The following is a 17,746-nucleotide window of genomic DNA, read 5'->3' on the forward strand; positions in this document are numbered from 1 at the left end:
CAGTATTTCTGTTCACAGGATTATGGAGATAGTGACTGACAATGGCATTATTAAATGTCCAGGTGGCCTACGCCTACTCTTGGTGGATCCTCTGAAATGATACAACATTTCCCGTTTACGATTACAGAACTTTGAAATAAACCATTCGAGTCTCCTTAATTTAAACGAGTTCCCCTCTATACACTTATATACAACTTTTATTTCATTTATTAGGGTTTGGTTAATAAAGTACTTTAACAAAGTCTATGTAGACATCTTACAGTCTAACATTTAAAAAAGTCAGGTATTAAAAATTAGATCCAGCACACAAAGTTCTTTTGCACACACAGTAGTCACACTCAATCATATACAGTATTAAAACATAGATCTGAATGAAACCCTTTACAATATTGATATAGTCTACTATAGTATAGTACTCTGTTGTTCCTCAGTCTTTCTTCAGTCCACTGTTTCCCAGCCCTCTCAATGATGCATACAAGAACACGATGTAGATGCCATAACAGCATACGTCAAAGCTAATACAGCATGAAACATCACTGATACGAAACTGCTAGTCAAAAGCACTCTAGTATGCACATGGACAACAATACATGCAGCAGTTTACACACAATACAGCTTGAACCAGAAGTGGTTTGTACAACAGCAGCAAACTAAAAAAAAGCTTTGCATTCAATCTGGATCTGGAGAATTGGTGCAGGAGATAACATGAACTGCCACGAAGTGAGAAAAATATACTCGTGTTTTGTGAACAGCCCTGAAAAATTCTGCTGCATTGTCGTTGTTTTACATACCACCATTTTTAATACCTTTAAATGTAAATACCTTTTACATTATGCTTAGGGAAATTATGTAAAACCGACACAACGAGGCCGAGACAGTCAGGGAGAACGCATGCTAGCTGCAGCTACACGTCATCTTAGCTGAAAGAGAGGAGGTTTAAGTATAACCTTTCTCCCAAACTTTTCTTACTGAATAACTCCATGTACATACACATGCACACCCAACAACTTAACGTGCTTTCGTACATGTCCGTCAACGTTTTCCTGGAGCTGTAGGTGCTATAAAGCTAAAACTTCCTGTAAACTGCAGTTAAAATAATTATGCACATTTTTTTACCAACCAAAGACAGCACAGTACTGCCTTTTTTCTAGTTTTCTAAATTCGCACGTTCACCTAGATGAAGTTGTCTTGGTATTTCCACCAGGCAAATTTTATTCCTGTTTGGTCTGACCGCTCCTTTAGTTGAAAAGCAGAAAAGCACAGTTTTCAGTGTCTCCCATATTGCAGTAGTGAAGGGACAAAATCATAAAAGCTATGGCTAAACTGTAAATGTTGTAAATGCCACGAGTCAGAACCCTGTATAATATGAAATCACCTAAAAACCACAGATTTTTAAAAAGTCAAAAGCTTGAAAAGGGAAATAAAAAGCATCATGTATTAGAGGAATGGTTTAGTGGTTGTCATTCTTAGCTTTCTCAGGTTGAGGTTGTGGCTTGTTTAGCTTCCAGGCATCATTCCCTGGAACCTCTGCTTCTGACTCACTGCTGGAGCTCTCGCTTCCACTACTACTGCTCTGGCTATCACTGCAGTCTTTCTCCTGCCCTCTCAGTTTGTACTTTCTAGTTTTTTTCACATCTTTCGTTTTCCTCTCTGGTGTTTCTGGGCATACGGACTCACTGGTCGTAGCATCTGCTGGAGTCTGTGTATCCTGCCAGGTGCAGGGTCCCTGGGGGAAAAGGAGAGCTGGGTTTGGCGTGCAAAGCTTCTTTGGCTTGAGCTTTTTGTTGGAGGTGAAACTCTTGGCCTTGGAGGTGACCACAAACCAGTCCTGGCCACAAGACAAGCTTTCAGGTAACCCTCATGTTCTGGTGACTACTTAGCAATTGATGACCCACACAGTTATAAAAATGATTTCAAAATACTAAAACATTTTCATCTCTGTAAATAGTTGTATAAGATTTATGGAAATATATACACAAAACTCATTACATTCTCCAGCAAAAATGTGCTCTTTTACCTGGGAATGAACAGAGTTGATGTGGTATTTCACGCCACTCTCAGAGTTGAACTCTTTCTTACATATCAGGCATGTGTATTTCCCAACCTGAAAGTTGCCCTACAGAGGAAAAAAAAAATGACATTCACCCTGGGGTCAATTTCCCTTAAATCATATTCACAAAACTGCAATTATTAATTAATAATGTTCCAATGATTAAAAACCCTGTGGCCAAGCAGCTGAGATGCATTGTGCATTGTGCAAACTTCTTAAGTTCTCCATCTGAACTTTATAGCTGAGGTGACTGCATACTTTATCCTACAGTCATTATAATACACTTTCACAGCAGGTTGACAGGAAATATAACACATACTTGAACTTGTAGGCGCTGTTAGCAGCATTAGCCATTTAGGATTGTTTGTGATTTGATCTGCGTGACTAAGGAATGGTTTGGACTCTCTGTAGGTTTTCGCAGGTTTAGGATCTGCTTTTAGTGCTGAACTGCTTTATGAATTAGAATTAACAACCTCAGTGTAGAAAGGGAGGACTAAAATCATGACGAGATCCAAAGTGAAGAAAGAGTTGTGGTTTCTTACCAGGGTGCAGAGTCCCAAATGAGCCTTCAGACCCGACACACTTGTGTAGTAGCAACCACAACCCTACAGAAGTACAGAAATAAAAATAAACACGGTCACAAGAAAACGATTCAAATAAAACTTCTGAACCCGGAAAAAACACTCAAAAGTTCAAACCTTGTTGGGACACTGCATTCTTCTGTTCAGTTTCACCTCATTCTTCCACTTTCGCAAGACCTCCTGGCTGAAGGCGGGCAATCCGGGACGGGAATAACGTAGCTGACATCAGATAGACAAGTCAAAACAATTTTATAGTCATCCATCTGTATGCATGTGTACAGTCAGATGAAACCTCATGGCTTCAGGACTGTGCTTCAGCATACAACTATATGAGGTGAAAAGTGTAACATTACACGGCATAAAAACTACATAACACAATACAAAAATAGCCGTTTGGTGTGTTAACATGTCCGCCGGAGACCACGGACACAGCAGAGACACTTCCTGATTTAGCTCTGAGTGGTCGTGTTAATGTGTTATTTGTCATGATGTGCAATCTTCTGCAGTGTGATATCGCTCAGCCTCGCAGAGATTAGGCAGAACTCACAACTCTGCACTGTTGCATTTAGATCCATCAGTGTTCATTCACTTTAATATCCAGCAGACTAATGCAGATACATCCAGCAATCAATGGGGAACCAAACTGTGAGCAGCCTGTCTGAAGATGTGTTTATTAAAATATCAACAGGAAAAGCAGCGTTTTGTAAAATGAAAAAGAACAATTCAGATGGATGTTTGTGAAGGAAAGTGATTCAGGTGTGGAAAAAAAGCCATCAGCTACAGAAAAGGTTAAAAAATTATCTATAAATTACCTAGAGAATCTAAGATACGCTAGGAGTTAAGATTATAAAACTGTAAGACACGATGGTAATGTTATTAATGCTCATACTAATATCTTTATGGATTTTTAAAAATCTGATTGATGAGGCTGAGAAGATTCTTGGAGTAGAGATCTGTATTTATATCCGAATCTGTTTACTGCTTGAAATATTCAAATCTGTTTTATTCTTATTTAGACAGGAAGAGGGCGTGGTCTATTATTTTTTTTATATATATATGAACCCTATCGTTAAGCCCTGGAATCACTGAAAAACATTAAATATTAAACATTAAACATTCATCTTTCTGCTGAAGAAAAAAGTAATTTTTCATTCACAGATTATAAAAAAAATGAAATTGAAGTTATGTGTTTGATTTTTTTAATATATAACTTTATTCAATTTCTGAATCAGAAGTCCTCTAGAACTTTCTGGCAAGTTTTCTATCTTCTGTCTAATGTGACTGTACGAAGTCTTTCCCAAATCAAGAAACTGTTATTTACATTTGACAACATTAATCATCTAATAATATCTGATCTGATTTACTTTTTTTGTTTCATCCTACAACATCGTGTCTTTATTAGTATTCATTTAGGATGCATGATCTGTTCAATCCAAGTAATGTACTTGTATTTGATTACACCCCTAATACATGGTTCCATGGGATATAATATTCACAATGTAACATCCTTCTACCTTCCTGTCATCGGGGACCAAGTCTCGCTGCACCTTCCTCTTGGGCCACTCCTTGAACAGCTCCTGGTTGGCAATCTCACGCAGATGGAAAATGGCCACCTGGGCTGATGTGCGTTTGGCCCTGCCACTGGATTCACACTCCACGCTGGCTTCCCTCTGGCCATTTGCTTCAGCCTGTTGGGGTTCCTGTAGCAAAATGCCATCATGTGCTATTAGTGCTCCAATCAGATCATGTTTTTTTAGACACGATGGCCCTTTATTCACACTCAATGTGCAGAAACGACAGATTTGACTGCACCAAAGAAACACGGCTGCAACTAACAATTATTCTGATCATCGATTAAATCTATTGATATTTTGTTTAAATATTTATTTGCAGCATTTCAAAATCAACTAATATTACTACAGAACTCTTAACTAGGCTTAATTAAATAACAGGTCGCTAACTGCAATTCAACATTACAGACACTTATTAGATAATCTTCAATTTTCAAGTGCTAAATGAGACGCAAACTAACACAAGGTTACAGAGTTCTGTACAGTTTTTTACTGGTTCCACACACTGTTTCGCAAATCTATGTCTGCATTTCAAGCCCTGATTCGTTCAATTCCAACCAGACAAATTCATAATAACGGCAAAATAAATGTCTGCTGTATTTCAATGTCTTGCTAGCAGAGTGTAAATAAAGGGTTTGCATACTTTAGAGGAAACTCTTTGTTGTACTGTTGTACTGGTTTCTCTGCTGTAACGTGCTGTGCCATTTCCATCGAATGTGCTTTCAGTCTAAATGAAGTGCCACTAGCGTGCGTCATACCACAGTCCAAATAATCAATAATGATATTCACTGCCTACTATTTTTTTTTATCAAATTTGTTGATCAGTTGTTGCAGCTGTACAATGAATAATTCATAAACCTGCTGCATGACATCACATAATGAATCAGCTTCAGTGACGTGGAAACGTGCTCCTGGCCACTAGTCCCTTATTAACTTGTTATATGTGTACGACACGCCCCAGTTTACCAAAATGCATTCACTCAATGCAGTAAATCAGTAAATCCTCTCTCAGTATGGACTACAGGACGGGCTCACCGGACCATGCTCGGATTTTAGATGGTACTCCAGTCCTGCTCTGGAGCGATAAGGCTTCCCACAGTGCTTGCAGTTCATTAGGAGCTTCTCCAGCTCGGACTCCGCTTTACCACATTTTTTCATGTGATAAACGTAGCCCATTATACTGGTAAAGCTGCCACTACAGCCCTGAAAAAAAAAGCAAGAAAGGTGCAATCACTGATGCAGGGCTAGCGCAAGCCTTAAAACAAGAAACCTTAAGATTTGAAAGACTCTTTTGGAAATGCAATAAAATGCAATTAATCTAATAGAATAACAGCGCTATTTATCATTCAGCTTATTTATATTCTCCTAATGTAAAGTTTCCAGAAAATGCATACATACCTCTTTGGAACATTTTAATTTTCCCAACCTTTTTAGGACTTTTCTCAATTTTTCTTTCACTGCGTGGTCATCCAGTCCACGTCCATCATCTGGGGTGGGCTAAAGCACATACAACACCACATTTAGAAAATACATATAATCTTATTACAGCCACTAGCATTACACTGTTTACTACCATAAACATGATCTGGGAACTGAAGGATTGTATAGGCATTTCTTAGTTCACTTAGATTTAACCTTAGAGCTGACAGATGGACTAAAGGAGCAGAAACTTCGAATCTGTCGTGTGAATGTTTGTAAGCTTGAGTGGACTTTACGGACGTTGTTACGTGTGCATGAATTGATATTAGTCTGTTGTAGTTAGGTCTATTTATATTCACTTTAATTTACGGTTATTTTTCCTGTTTTGAAGAACACTAGATAGTGTGTAAAGGATGCACGTGCTTCAGCCGCACTAAATACTAGCCCTTACAGAGCAGTGTGTGTAGGCTGGTTTGTGTTTTGCTGTAATTTATTTGTATTATGTTTGTATAAATGACACATTTTTTTATTACATTTCAAGGACGACCACTGATTGTGACTTCAGTGTGCTCTATATGCATTAGGGATGTAACCAAATACGAGTACATTATTTGGATTGAACAGATAATATGTCCTAAATGAATTTTATTTCCTTTATATAATTCTTTAATGTTGAACTTTAAAAGAAAGCTCATGAAGTTTACCGGGAAACTTCTTTACCAGCCTTCTGCACAATTACAACAATCCCAACTACAACACAAAAAGACTCGAAACTTAGCCCAAATGCTCAGGCACAGAAAAAGGTAGAAGTATTTTTCTTCTGTTTGTCAGACAACTTAACACTAATGTGCATTTCTGATTTGCAGTATATCCAATATTTATAAGGTGAGAAACCACATATAAAAAGTGCTGAAATTCCTACACTGTTCACCCAATTTGGATGTTAATAACCTCAAATTATTAATCATATCAATTATTTATTTTTTTACTCCAATACAGCTAAAATAACAATATATATGGACCTGACTGCATATCGACCAACCCTTATTGAAGCCTTATTGAAGCCTTATTGTCATGTAAAACATCGCTGCTGAATTAAAGTGCTGTAACGTCATTCTGACTGGTTCACCGGAGTGCATGTCACATTCAGTTTACTACAGCCTTTCTCAAAATACCTCACTTACAGTGTGTGAAGACAGAAAGCCTGTTAGATTCTGCTGTTACAGAGTTACAGGGTTAAAACCGAGAAAAACACCAGCATCGATTACTGATCTCTGTTTGAAGATTACGAAGATCCAATAAACCTTCCTTCTCTCAAGTTTTGTCCCTGTGCGTCCCTCAATTCTTGTCAGAATCTGGGACAGATTCTTGAAGACAAAGCAATCTGATAAAAGCACAATTAAGAAAAACAAAATGAAAGAACATACCAGTTTATTGTGGTCAGCCATGAGGTGGTACTTCATCCCAGTTGAAGTCTTCAGTTGTTTCCCACAATGTGTGCATTTAAATACATGCTAAAATAAAGTATCAGATTAGTATCAGGGCAACTTTGATTACTACAAAGCATACTGCATGTCCAATCCAAAGATCCTAGTAAGCACTACTAGGTGCATTTACCAGTTTGCAGGCTACCATGTGTTTTTTCAGGCCCTCCACTGTTTTCCTCGCTACACGTTTACACTTGGGGCAGGTCACTCGGCCCTTTGCTAGAATCTGCAGCTGCCAAGTCTCCTCTTGACTTCCTGCCAAAATATTAAAATTAAGCACCGTTGTGTAGTTAAATAAACATATGCATGTATACTACAGTGTGGATACTACAGTCTTTGCACACTGTCACGTTTAAGGGAATACTTTATCCAAAATTAGACGTGTTGCAAGTAATAAGTAGAATTAAGTAGCGGCCAGATCACATTAAGCACATTATCTCGTGTCAACTGCTTAGCCACTTCAGCCGAACTGGAAAGGGAAAAGCACAATAGTTTTTTTTACCTGGAGGATAACTGGGTGTCTCCTTCTTCACGCAGTAGAACTCAGATCTCTGAGTCCTGCTTTTAGCACTGTTAGCTGAGGGACTCCTCTGCGTATACTGTGCTACAGGAACTATGACGGGAACTGTGGGGAGGACATGTGAGCCATCAGTCAAGCTGACAAAAACGAGGAAAGTTTCACCAAAATGATGAATGAATAGCTGTCACCTCCTTAATATATATATATTTTTAATATACTCTTGACCTACTTCCTCCAATTTCCTTTTTCTTCTTCTTTTTCATCTCAAAGTCTGGATATGAGAAAGTGTATTTTGTACATTCTGTGGATTTGGACTGAATTAGCCAAACTCCTGGGGGTCTGGAAAGCTGTTTTGGGATAACTTGTATTTTAATATTCTCAACAAATAATGTAGAAATGGAAAATTATAGAAATAAAAGCACTAAACATAGTAAAACCAGTAGATGACATAATACATAACACAAAGGTGACAGGTGGTAATGGAACAAAATAAAAATCAAGGAGATGGATATAAATAAAGTAAAATTGACTCTAGACACAATTAGCGTTGCATAATGCATCAAAACTTTAGTGGTTTTGAACACTTTTGGTTTTTTTATTTCAATATAGTGACATTGTTTTCCCTGGGCGAATCACACTGCACATGCCGCTAATCAAGAGTGTGTAGTGACGCAAACCACACACATATAACGTGATAAAATCAGGGCCGAGGCGAATCCAGCCGGTTTCCTTTCCGCTTCTCATGAAGTGAAGTATGGGCACATTTTGCCTACACAAGCATCCTGACCTTCAGCCAGAGCTTAAAGGCTGACAGGTTAGCTAACTGTCCAAATGTCCAGGTTTTGTTATGATAAATATGTTTATTAGGATAGTCTCTATATAATTAGCCTAGTTTTTCTAACACTTCTTGTAAAATTCTGCATTGTAGCACAGTGCAAGTGGCCAATTCCCAGAACTTTCAGTTAACATCATTTTCATCATAATATTGGAGAATGACTCGTTATTCTTCTTCATTACTTTTTAACGGGTCATAAACACACACATTATTGCTCGTAGATTAATATCTTTCATTTTTCACATAAACAAGCATGATTAAAGACTGGTGTTTTTGCTAGGGTCCTTTGCCAAGTGTGCACAGAAACCATAAAATCAGCAGAGCGTGCAGAACACAGCCACGCTCGATATTTTAATAGATAATTATATAAAAGGACAAATCCAAAACGTTTTGTGTATTTCATCCACTGTGTATTTTCTCTTTTTCTTTGTTGGTCACATCTACACAAAAATCGCACCAGCAACCCAAAATGTACACCATGTTTGGCTCACTTAGTGCAAAAGAGACGACACTTAGTGAAAAAGACGACAACTACACTATAAGGTTCTGTCATAAATAGATGTTTCTGTAGACCCAGCAGTTATTTAGTCATTTTTTTAAAAATGACAACATTTTTATTGACATTTTTAATGACAAATTTTTATTAATAACGTTAAGCTGTATTTTTTCAGAATTATGAAGTTGTATTAATACTCAGGCATTCAGGCTTCATAACTGGTAAAGCTTAATTTTTGCCATAGTATCGAACATTGTGATACTAAAGATGGTATTGATATCGAAGTCAAAATTCTGGTATCGTGACAACCCTAGACGCAACACATCTCTTCTAATAAGGATGACCTGGGAGAACATTATCTAACAGACAGTTCTCTTGTGGTTAAGCCATGCCCAATGGACCAGAGACTTATCACCACTATACTCATATCACCCGAGCTGCAGTTCACAGTTGACTACAATGAATATCTGAGTGGTACGCCCTGGTGGAGAACGTGGTCAGCATGAACACCTTACAGCACGAGGGAGAAACTGGGGAAGTAACAGATTTTTTCCCCCATGTCTCTCTCTCTTACTTTTCTAAGTGTGTACAAGCCAGAACAATACACAGTAGCATTCGCTGGAATCCTGTTTAAAATAGACAGCCAACCAGACGCTGACCATATGTTTGAAATAATTAGAAGAGGCACTAATTAACTCTCAGCAGGAGGAAGCCTGTGACCTGTGGCGAGTGCGCCAGGTGCTCCTCACCTAGATTCACCTAGATGACTGCTGATGATGATACAGAGACCTATTTCGATATGTTTCAGTGCACTGCAGACGGCACAGGCTGGACAGATGTGTGTAACAGAAGATATCCTGGTGATTGGTGCATCCGGTTATTAAAAGTTAAAGGATGAAGTTCTTATGTCCTAGATGGGAATTACTTCCCCGTTCATAGCTTTCCAATTCCATAAGTGGAACTACATGCCAGGCAATCCCCTGAGAAAAGACATGAGCCTGCTCCTACAGATGACCTGCCAAACAGTCTGGCTCTGGCCAAACAATGCAGTATCTCCATTAGCGAGTGAAAATACAAAATCACAAGCTTCTTCAGACACTAGGCACAGAGTTTGCCTCACTGTCTCACTATTGTGTGTGCTGTGGTGAAACACGGTAGCAACCCAGTGCCTAGGCTAGGCTAACACTCTCAGACCAGCATGCCTTCATTATTTCTGCCAATCTTTTGCTTGCTGCATGATAAAATGGACTGTATTTTTTCACCAACCCCATGGTGCATTTGGAAGGGAATTCAAACCTGATTACACGAGGAAAAAAAATAAATAAATCACTGTCTGCACAAATAACGCCTCCCTCCCAGACATGCTAAATGACTTCTACACCTGATTTAAAGCCTCTACTCTCAACCCTGCTGAGGGTGAACCCATATCAAGCTGCTGGCCCTGACACCTTCCCTGGCGGTTAGAAGAGGCAAAACAGAAGTTCCACTGTTTTAACATTTCAGGTACTGCCACTGCTGAGTTGCTGCCTTCACCTTCACTCAAAGTTCAGTCGGTGTGATATGTTATTTCATCTGCGGTGCTATACGCATGTGTGTTAGTGATAAGACTAAAGAAGAGAGCACAGCTTGCCTTTTGTCTATCACTCACACTTTCAACACTTCAACTGAAGTTCAAATAATCCCGGCACAAAACCCGCTTTACTCCATGTTCGGTCTGACATTCCTGATTTATAATCTAAGCAGATTATATTATGTTGTACGTGGTTACATGAGTTGGCATATTTCTTGCGCTCATTGAAAAGAAAACAAAAACTGCATTACTAGTATTTAAATGATACTCTTCATTCCTTTAGTTTTGTAAGAGCTGGACTGAAGTCCTGCACAAAGTACTGAAAAGAACCAACAGAAGCAGCGCTGTCACTGACCCCTGCAGCTTCAGTAGTGTATTACATTCTATCCAGATACAGAGGCTTGTGCTCTCTTACATTACAACGCCTTTTTGTTGCTGGTTAACTAAAGAACTATAAAAATCCATGCTGACCAATTTCCAGCAATATGTTGTTTAGTCATTGCTGCCCTAGAACACACCCCATCTGGCTGCACGTAGGAGTAAGAAAAACAAACACGCATAGAGGCAGAGAGGACAGAGACGGGATACTGGGAACGGGAGAGGGAGAAAGGGAACGGTTCTCCAGCCCAGTACTAAAAAGCAGCCTGATCTGCTACACTGAGAATCTGACACACAGGCATGCAGAGCACGACAAGACATCACAGAAATCACGCAGCACTTCCACACATCCCTCGTTCTCTTTCTTTCACTCTCTACTACAGCACAAACACTCGTACTAAACGACACACCACGTTTGGCATCTGCTCTGCTGTAGGTTGAAATCTGCTCACCTCTCTCTCTCATTATCTCCAAACCAGAGCCAACGTTGTCCTTTGTCCTGCACGCAGTAGCAGGACCATAAGCAACGGCTTGCGTTTTAGAGCCATTCAATGAGTTAGCATGGACCACTGAAGTGCACGAAGATCCATCTTCTGCAGGAATCCTGGAGACCGGCTGCAGATCATGGTATCTAGAAAGGTTTATCACAAGCTAAATTCAAGCCATGATTGTAGGACCAATCCAGAGCCATGCAAACAGTTTTACAATGTGGGAAAAGAACTGAAAATGCTTTTATCTCCTTGATATGTCTTCAGAATTGTTTGCACTTCAGTGTACATTAGGTAAGTTACCCTCGATTCTAATCATTTGTTAGAGGTTTTGAAATGATCAAGTACGTTCACTCACTTTTTCCTGCCATATGTTCTTTTTATCTTTTGGGGACTTGCCTCTTCATTCTGAGATACAAGAAATTAGGATTATGCACTCAATACTCTCCATGATGTGGGAACACAGCTGTTGTTAGACCTGCGCAATGTGTTAGTTGTTAGTTACACTTTATATCAGTTAAGCGAGGAGAAATGAGCTTACCATGGATGGAACCCCGCCACATACTGCAACCACTTTATCCATAATTTTTGGGTCTCCTGATCAAATATAAATAAAGCAATACTTTTACATAGAGTTGTCTAATTGCCAAATAATATTTTCATGAGTTTGAGATACTGAGTTTCACAAACTCAAGGAAATCTCCAGGTTTATGGGACACAGTGAGACGTACACTATATGGCCAAAAGTATGTGGACACCAGACCATCACACCTACATGTCGTTCTTCCCCAAACTGTTACCACAAAGTTGGAAGCACACAGTTGTACAGAACGTCTTTACAATTTCCCGTCACAAAAAAGCACATGGTTGTGATGGTCAGGTGTCCACAAACCTTTGGCCGTATAGTGTATGAGAGTGAAACATGAATACACATTATTCAGAATGGTCATGTTTAGCTACCTGTTTGAGGCTTTTTTTCAGGCCTTGAGATTTTCCTCTTGTTGGACACGTATATGACAGACATGTTCCCCTGCGTGTGCTTGCTTCGCATTCAACACTGGGATGAACAGAGTTAAAAGGTTAGTTACACACTGCAGGGACGCAGCACAGTGTCGACCTCTTAGAGTGTTAATGTTAAATTCTCAATACTAATCTCCTTCTTAATCACCTTGTGTCATTAGCAGATACTTGTTTTACAATCAGCTCCAGAATAATTGGCACCCTTGATTAAGATGGGTAAAAACTTGGTAAAAAGGTTATTAAAAATGTCTTTGTGGTTAATTAGCTTATATACACATACATACACACACACAGTGGAATCTTTTCTAATTTAATACACCAATTTTCATTACAAATTATATTATTGACAACAACATGAGTGAAAAGTAGAATGTATATGAATGAAATATTTACATGATTGTCAGAGTTTCTTAGGATTTGGTTCGTTCCCTTTTCGCTTTAATGACAGTGTGACTCGAGCTGGGATGGACTCCACACGTTTGTGCAAAACCTTATGATCTATTTTAGATCAAATCCATCTAAAATAGTGTCGTCTGATCACATGCTTCAGAAGAAGAGATTAGATTAGACACGAACAAAATCTGACCTTTTGTACAAAGCAGTTAACATGATCAAGATCACACATTTGCTTACATTTAAATAGGGATGTAGAAATAGTACAGAATCATGAGTATTAAATATTGAACCATATTGAACATTTACTTTCTTTGTTTTAAATATTTCAAAATTCTAAAACCTTCTGTTTATTTGTTTATTATTGGACCCCACTGTATGTGTGTATGTGTGTTATATTCACACTTATCCATTCTACAATGCATAAAATCATGCAGGTACAGGTCGAGAGCTTCAGTAACTGTTGCATGGCTGTTTGCGGTGGTTCTGCCGGTGGAAACACCATGCTGATGAGAGAAGAAGTCAGAGGAGAATGGTCAGACAGGTTGAAGCTGACAGGAAGTCTACAGTAACTCGAATTACAACAACCGTGGTGAGCAGAAAAGCATCTCAGAACACACACCACGTCAACCCTCGAGGTGGATGAGCTACAACAGTAGAAGACCACATCACTCCTGTCATCCAAGAACAGGAATCTGAGGCTATCATGGGCACAGCCTCACCCAAACTGCACAGGTGAAGATTGGAAAAACTTTGCCTGTTTTGATGAATCTTGATTTCTGCTGCGAGACGCAGATGGTAAGGACAGAATTTGGTGTCAAGAGCGTGAATCCATGGACCAAGCCTGCATTTGTGTCAACAGTTCAGGTTGGTGGTGGTGTAATTATGTGGGGAATGTTTTTTTTGGAACATATTGAGCCTCTTAAGACCGACTGAGTATCATTTGAATGCTACAGCCTATCTGAGTATAGCTGCTGACCACATACATCTCCTCACTACCACAATGTACTATCATATAATACCAGCATGATAATGCACCATGTCACAGAGTCATCTCAACCTGGTTCCACGAGTCAAGTGTACTTCACTGGTACTGGTACTGGTACCAAGCGTACTTCAGTAGCCTAACCAGTCACCAGATCTGAATTTGAGATGTTGTAGAACGTACGATTCGCAGCATGAATGTGCATTAGAAGGGAATTGAGCTTTTGATGTGGTCATCTCAGGCACCTGACACCACTGAAAGCCTGTGAGATGTGGACCAGGGACCATGGAGGACCTAGAGCCAGTCTGCATTGAGGAGTGGTCTCAGACCTACAGTCTCATCATGCATCACAGGAGAAGACTACTGGCAATGAGAGGCTGCACGAAATACTAATAACTGCAACACAACTGGGTTTGTTTCAGTGAGAGATTAATCTGAAGACGTTTTCTCCCCCATAACCCCCCCAACCACGCCACCATTTTTACCAAGGGTGCCAATAATTCTGGAGCTGTATTTACTATACTACAGTCCATCTGATTTTCCAGCAGTGTAAAGGAAGGACTTATTCCGAGTGCAGATTGCATTCCTGTAGAATTCACACCTACCCGAAGAGATGCTCGGATCTGTCTCAGAGCCACCATCACATTGTTGTTGTTGTTGTTGTTGTTGTTGTTGTTTATTATTAGCTCTCTCCTTCTGGCGTCCTTCCAGCAGCTTCTCTACTGCAAACACTCGACACACGGATCACAGGGACGGCGTGCAAACACACGCAAACACACGCAAACACACACAATCTTCAAGTGAACCGAACCACCGCGATACCGTGTAGCTGTGACGTCACCGCCCTCCATTCGTCGCGAGCCAATACGAAACACTGTCGGCTCCTTTTCATCTGTCTGCCTTCAGACCTGCCTGCCTGCTGGTCGTGATGACGTCAGAGCACACCGACAAAAAGAAAAGGAAAGAGAAGGAAAAGGTTTTTCACAAAATACCTGCGCGTCGCCAGAGTGTCATCACAGCAACACTGGGCTCAGTCCTGTCCTAGCTCCACCCACCCAGCCTCACTGCTCAGTGTCCTAGCTCCACCCACCCAGCCTGACTGCTCAGTGTCCTAGCTCCACCCACCCAGCCTCACTGCTCAGTCCTGTCCTAGCTCCACCCACCCAGCCTGACTGCTCAGTGTCCTAGCTCCACCCACCCAGCCTCACTGCTCAGTGCCCTAGCTCCACCCACCCAGCCTCACTGCTCAGTGTCCTAGCTCCACCCACCCAGCCTGACTGCTCAGTGTCCTAGCTCCACCCACCCAGCCTCACTGCTCAGTGTCCTAGCTCCACCCACCCAGCCTGACTGCTCAGTGTCCTAGCTCCACCCACCCAGCCTCACTGCTCAGTGTCCTAGCTCCACCCAGCCTCACTGCTCAGTGTCCTAGCTCCACCCACCCAGCCTGACTGCTCAGTGTCCTAGCTCCACCCACCCAGCCTGACTGCTCAGTGTCCTAGCTCCACCCACCCAGCCTCAATGCTCAGTGTCCTAGCTCCACCCACCCAGCCTCAATGCTCAGTGTCCTAGCTCCACCCACCCAGCCTCACTGCTCAGTGCCTCTATAGCTCCACCCAGCCTGACTGCTCAGTGCCCTAGCTCCACCCACCCAGCCTGCCTGCTCAGTGCCCTAGCTCCACCCACCCAGCCTGCCTGCTCAGTGCCCTAGCTCCACCCACCCAGCCTGACTGCTCAGTGCTTCTACAGCTCCGCCCAGCCTGACTGCTCAGCGTTCATAGCTCCACCCAGCCTGACTGCTGCCAGATGATGTTTCTGACTAATCTGCATAGTCATTTATTCATCATGATCATGACATATTTAATTACAAATTAGGGTGCATGATTGCAAGATTCTCACTTAGAATTTAATAAAATGGAATAGAATAGAGTTTCTATCAGAAAAAAAATGGTCATGGCACCACAAACTAAACTTCTACACATTTACAAAATACAGTATTTTCTATCAAGAAAAAGAAGGTGAGTAGTTCTGAAGGAAACAGCTACTCGCTTTTATTACTTGTAAATATCTCTAAGAAGAGAGTTTAAAATGAAGAACGAAGAAGTGAGAGACTGGGACGAGCAGGGGTGATCAGTGATTGGTCGTTGGGAAACAGTAGTGATCAGTGATTGGTTGTTGGAAAACAGTAGTGATCAGTGATTGGTTGTTGGGAAACAGTGGTGATCAGTGATTGGTCGAAACAGTGGTGATCAGTGATTGGGCATTGGGAAACAGTGGTGATCAGTGATTGGTTGTTGGGAAACAGTGGTGATCAGTCATTTGTAAATCAATAATAAGTTGAGTGAAGATGTTCTCTCAGCTCGTATATCAGCAGCTGTGACATGAGCTGGAGAGCCGTATCACGTTCAAGACAGTCACTTACCTGTGCTCAAAAAGTCACTAGATTTGTTGCTAGACTCTTTTTTTTTTTTAATTAAAGTCACTAAAGGGGTCTAAAAAGTCACCAGATCTAGCAACAGAAGTCTCTAAGTTGGCAACACTGAAGCACACAGTGCTTTCTGCTTGTTTGCTGAGATTATTTTTCATGCTTTATGTCAGTGTATCAGTTTGAAAAATGGTCATCCATATTTTACAAAGAAAACAATGACAATAAAAGGAGAAAAGGAAAAAAACTCAAGTAAATTCAGTTCAGTTTTATTTATAAAGCACTTTTAACTGTGGATATTGTCACAAAGCAGCTTTACAGAAATCCAGATATAAAATTTTAATTAAATTTATCCCTAATGAGCGAGCCAGAGGTGACTGTGGTGAGGAAAAACTCCCTGAGATGACATGAGGAAGAAACCTTGAGAGGAACCAGACTCGTTTTCATCTGGGTGACACCGGATAGTGCGATTATAAATCATTTCTCTTCTATAACTGTGTACAATAAAGTCAGATAAACAGGAACTTCATCAGTTCATCAGTGACTGCACTTGAAATCTGCATCAGTCTTCATTTCCAAGGTCCACGTTCAACCAGACGGCCACTCAACTCGTTCAGGCCTGTGTGTATGTCACACTCACTAACACACATTCACTCCCTTACTCACATGTTCTCTCTCTCTCTCTCTCTCTCTCTCTCTCACACACACACACACACACATGTGCAGTGTTAGTGAATCTGCATGTAGGGATCTGCGAGGTGTTTTGCTGATGTTCAGGCCAGTGCTCAATCTGTTAGCCTTCTTCAAATTTGGAAGCAGTTGTGCTGATGTTCTTTTCAGAAATGATTTTGTCTTCATGGCAGGGTTTTTCTGCTTCTGCGTTCTTCTAAGTTAAAATCACACTTGTTACTTTCAAGCAAATTCTTATGCAAAGCCAGACTGGTACCTACACTTTCTCTAGTGTTAAGTTCCAACCACTGCTGTGTATTATACATGAAACTTTTTTTTACATTATACATGAAACTTGGTGCAACTTTTTCCCCCTGTAAATATGATTACAGGGCCAGTTGTACTGCATGCATTGCATATTCATCTTTATTTATATAAAATGTAAATCACACACATGATGGGACCTTAGGCTAAAGCTGAATTCTTATCCTCCAGTTTCTTATTCTCTTCCACTTTAAAAGTCCTACAGTTACCATCTCTCACCTGTAGATGGCGCCATGAAGCACCCTATGATCACATCCACCATTTCCTACACCATTATCTCCTCATGATCAAAACCTTTAAAAATCTGACACTAAACTGAGTGTAATATACTATCATGATACTCTGTATTAAGACATTTTACTGCAGTATTTGTGAAATAATAATGCTTCTGTGAACCTGGCATGCGAGAACTTCCAGTGAAGACAAGTTTCACCTTTTGCTTATTATCTCCTCATTCACAAAACATCTCAGAAATCTGAGAGCTGTGAACTTGGACTTTGCTATGATCTGATTGCTGTGGACTTTTTCTCCAGGTTGC

General features: G+C 40.5%; 1 protein-coding gene across 4 annotated transcripts; it reads right to left on the minus strand.

Annotated features, from left to right (window-relative positions):
• Positions 1 to 179: 179 nt before the first annotated feature.
• znf512 (zinc finger protein 512) lies at positions 180 to 14,863 on the minus strand. 4 transcript variants are annotated; one of them, XM_026918531.3, is made up of 15 exons: positions 14,399 to 14,863; positions 12,356 to 12,452; positions 11,937 to 11,992; positions 11,754 to 11,803; positions 11,360 to 11,538; positions 7,611 to 7,733; positions 7,239 to 7,363; positions 7,049 to 7,135; positions 5,601 to 5,699; positions 5,238 to 5,405; positions 4,146 to 4,331; positions 2,749 to 2,850; positions 2,593 to 2,655; positions 2,018 to 2,116; positions 180 to 1,726 (listed from the first exon to the last, which is right to left on the minus strand). In XM_026918531.3, the coding sequence occupies exons 2-15, from the start codon at positions 12,444 to 12,446 to the stop codon at positions 1,451 to 1,453; spliced, it is 1,704 nt and encodes a 567-aa protein (XP_026774332.3). In that variant the 5' UTR covers positions 12,447 to 12,452; positions 14,399 to 14,863; the 3' UTR covers positions 180 to 1,450. The 4 variants fall into 4 exon arrangements, with proteins under 4 accessions (XP_026774332.3, XP_026774330.3, XP_053087788.1 ...); XM_026918529.3 differs by having other exon boundaries at positions 180 to 1,828; positions 14,399 to 14,862; XM_053231813.1 differs by lacking the exon at positions 14,399 to 14,863 and adding an exon at positions 12,564 to 13,509 and having other exon boundaries at positions 180 to 1,828.
• Positions 14,864 to 17,746: the final 2,883 nt, after the last annotated feature.

Source organism: Pangasianodon hypophthalmus, chromosome 30 (assembly GCF_027358585.1).
Source record: "Pangasianodon hypophthalmus isolate fPanHyp1 chromosome 30, fPanHyp1.pri, whole genome shotgun sequence".
Lineage (NCBI taxonomy): Eukaryota > Metazoa > Chordata > Actinopteri > Siluriformes > Pangasiidae > Pangasianodon > Pangasianodon hypophthalmus.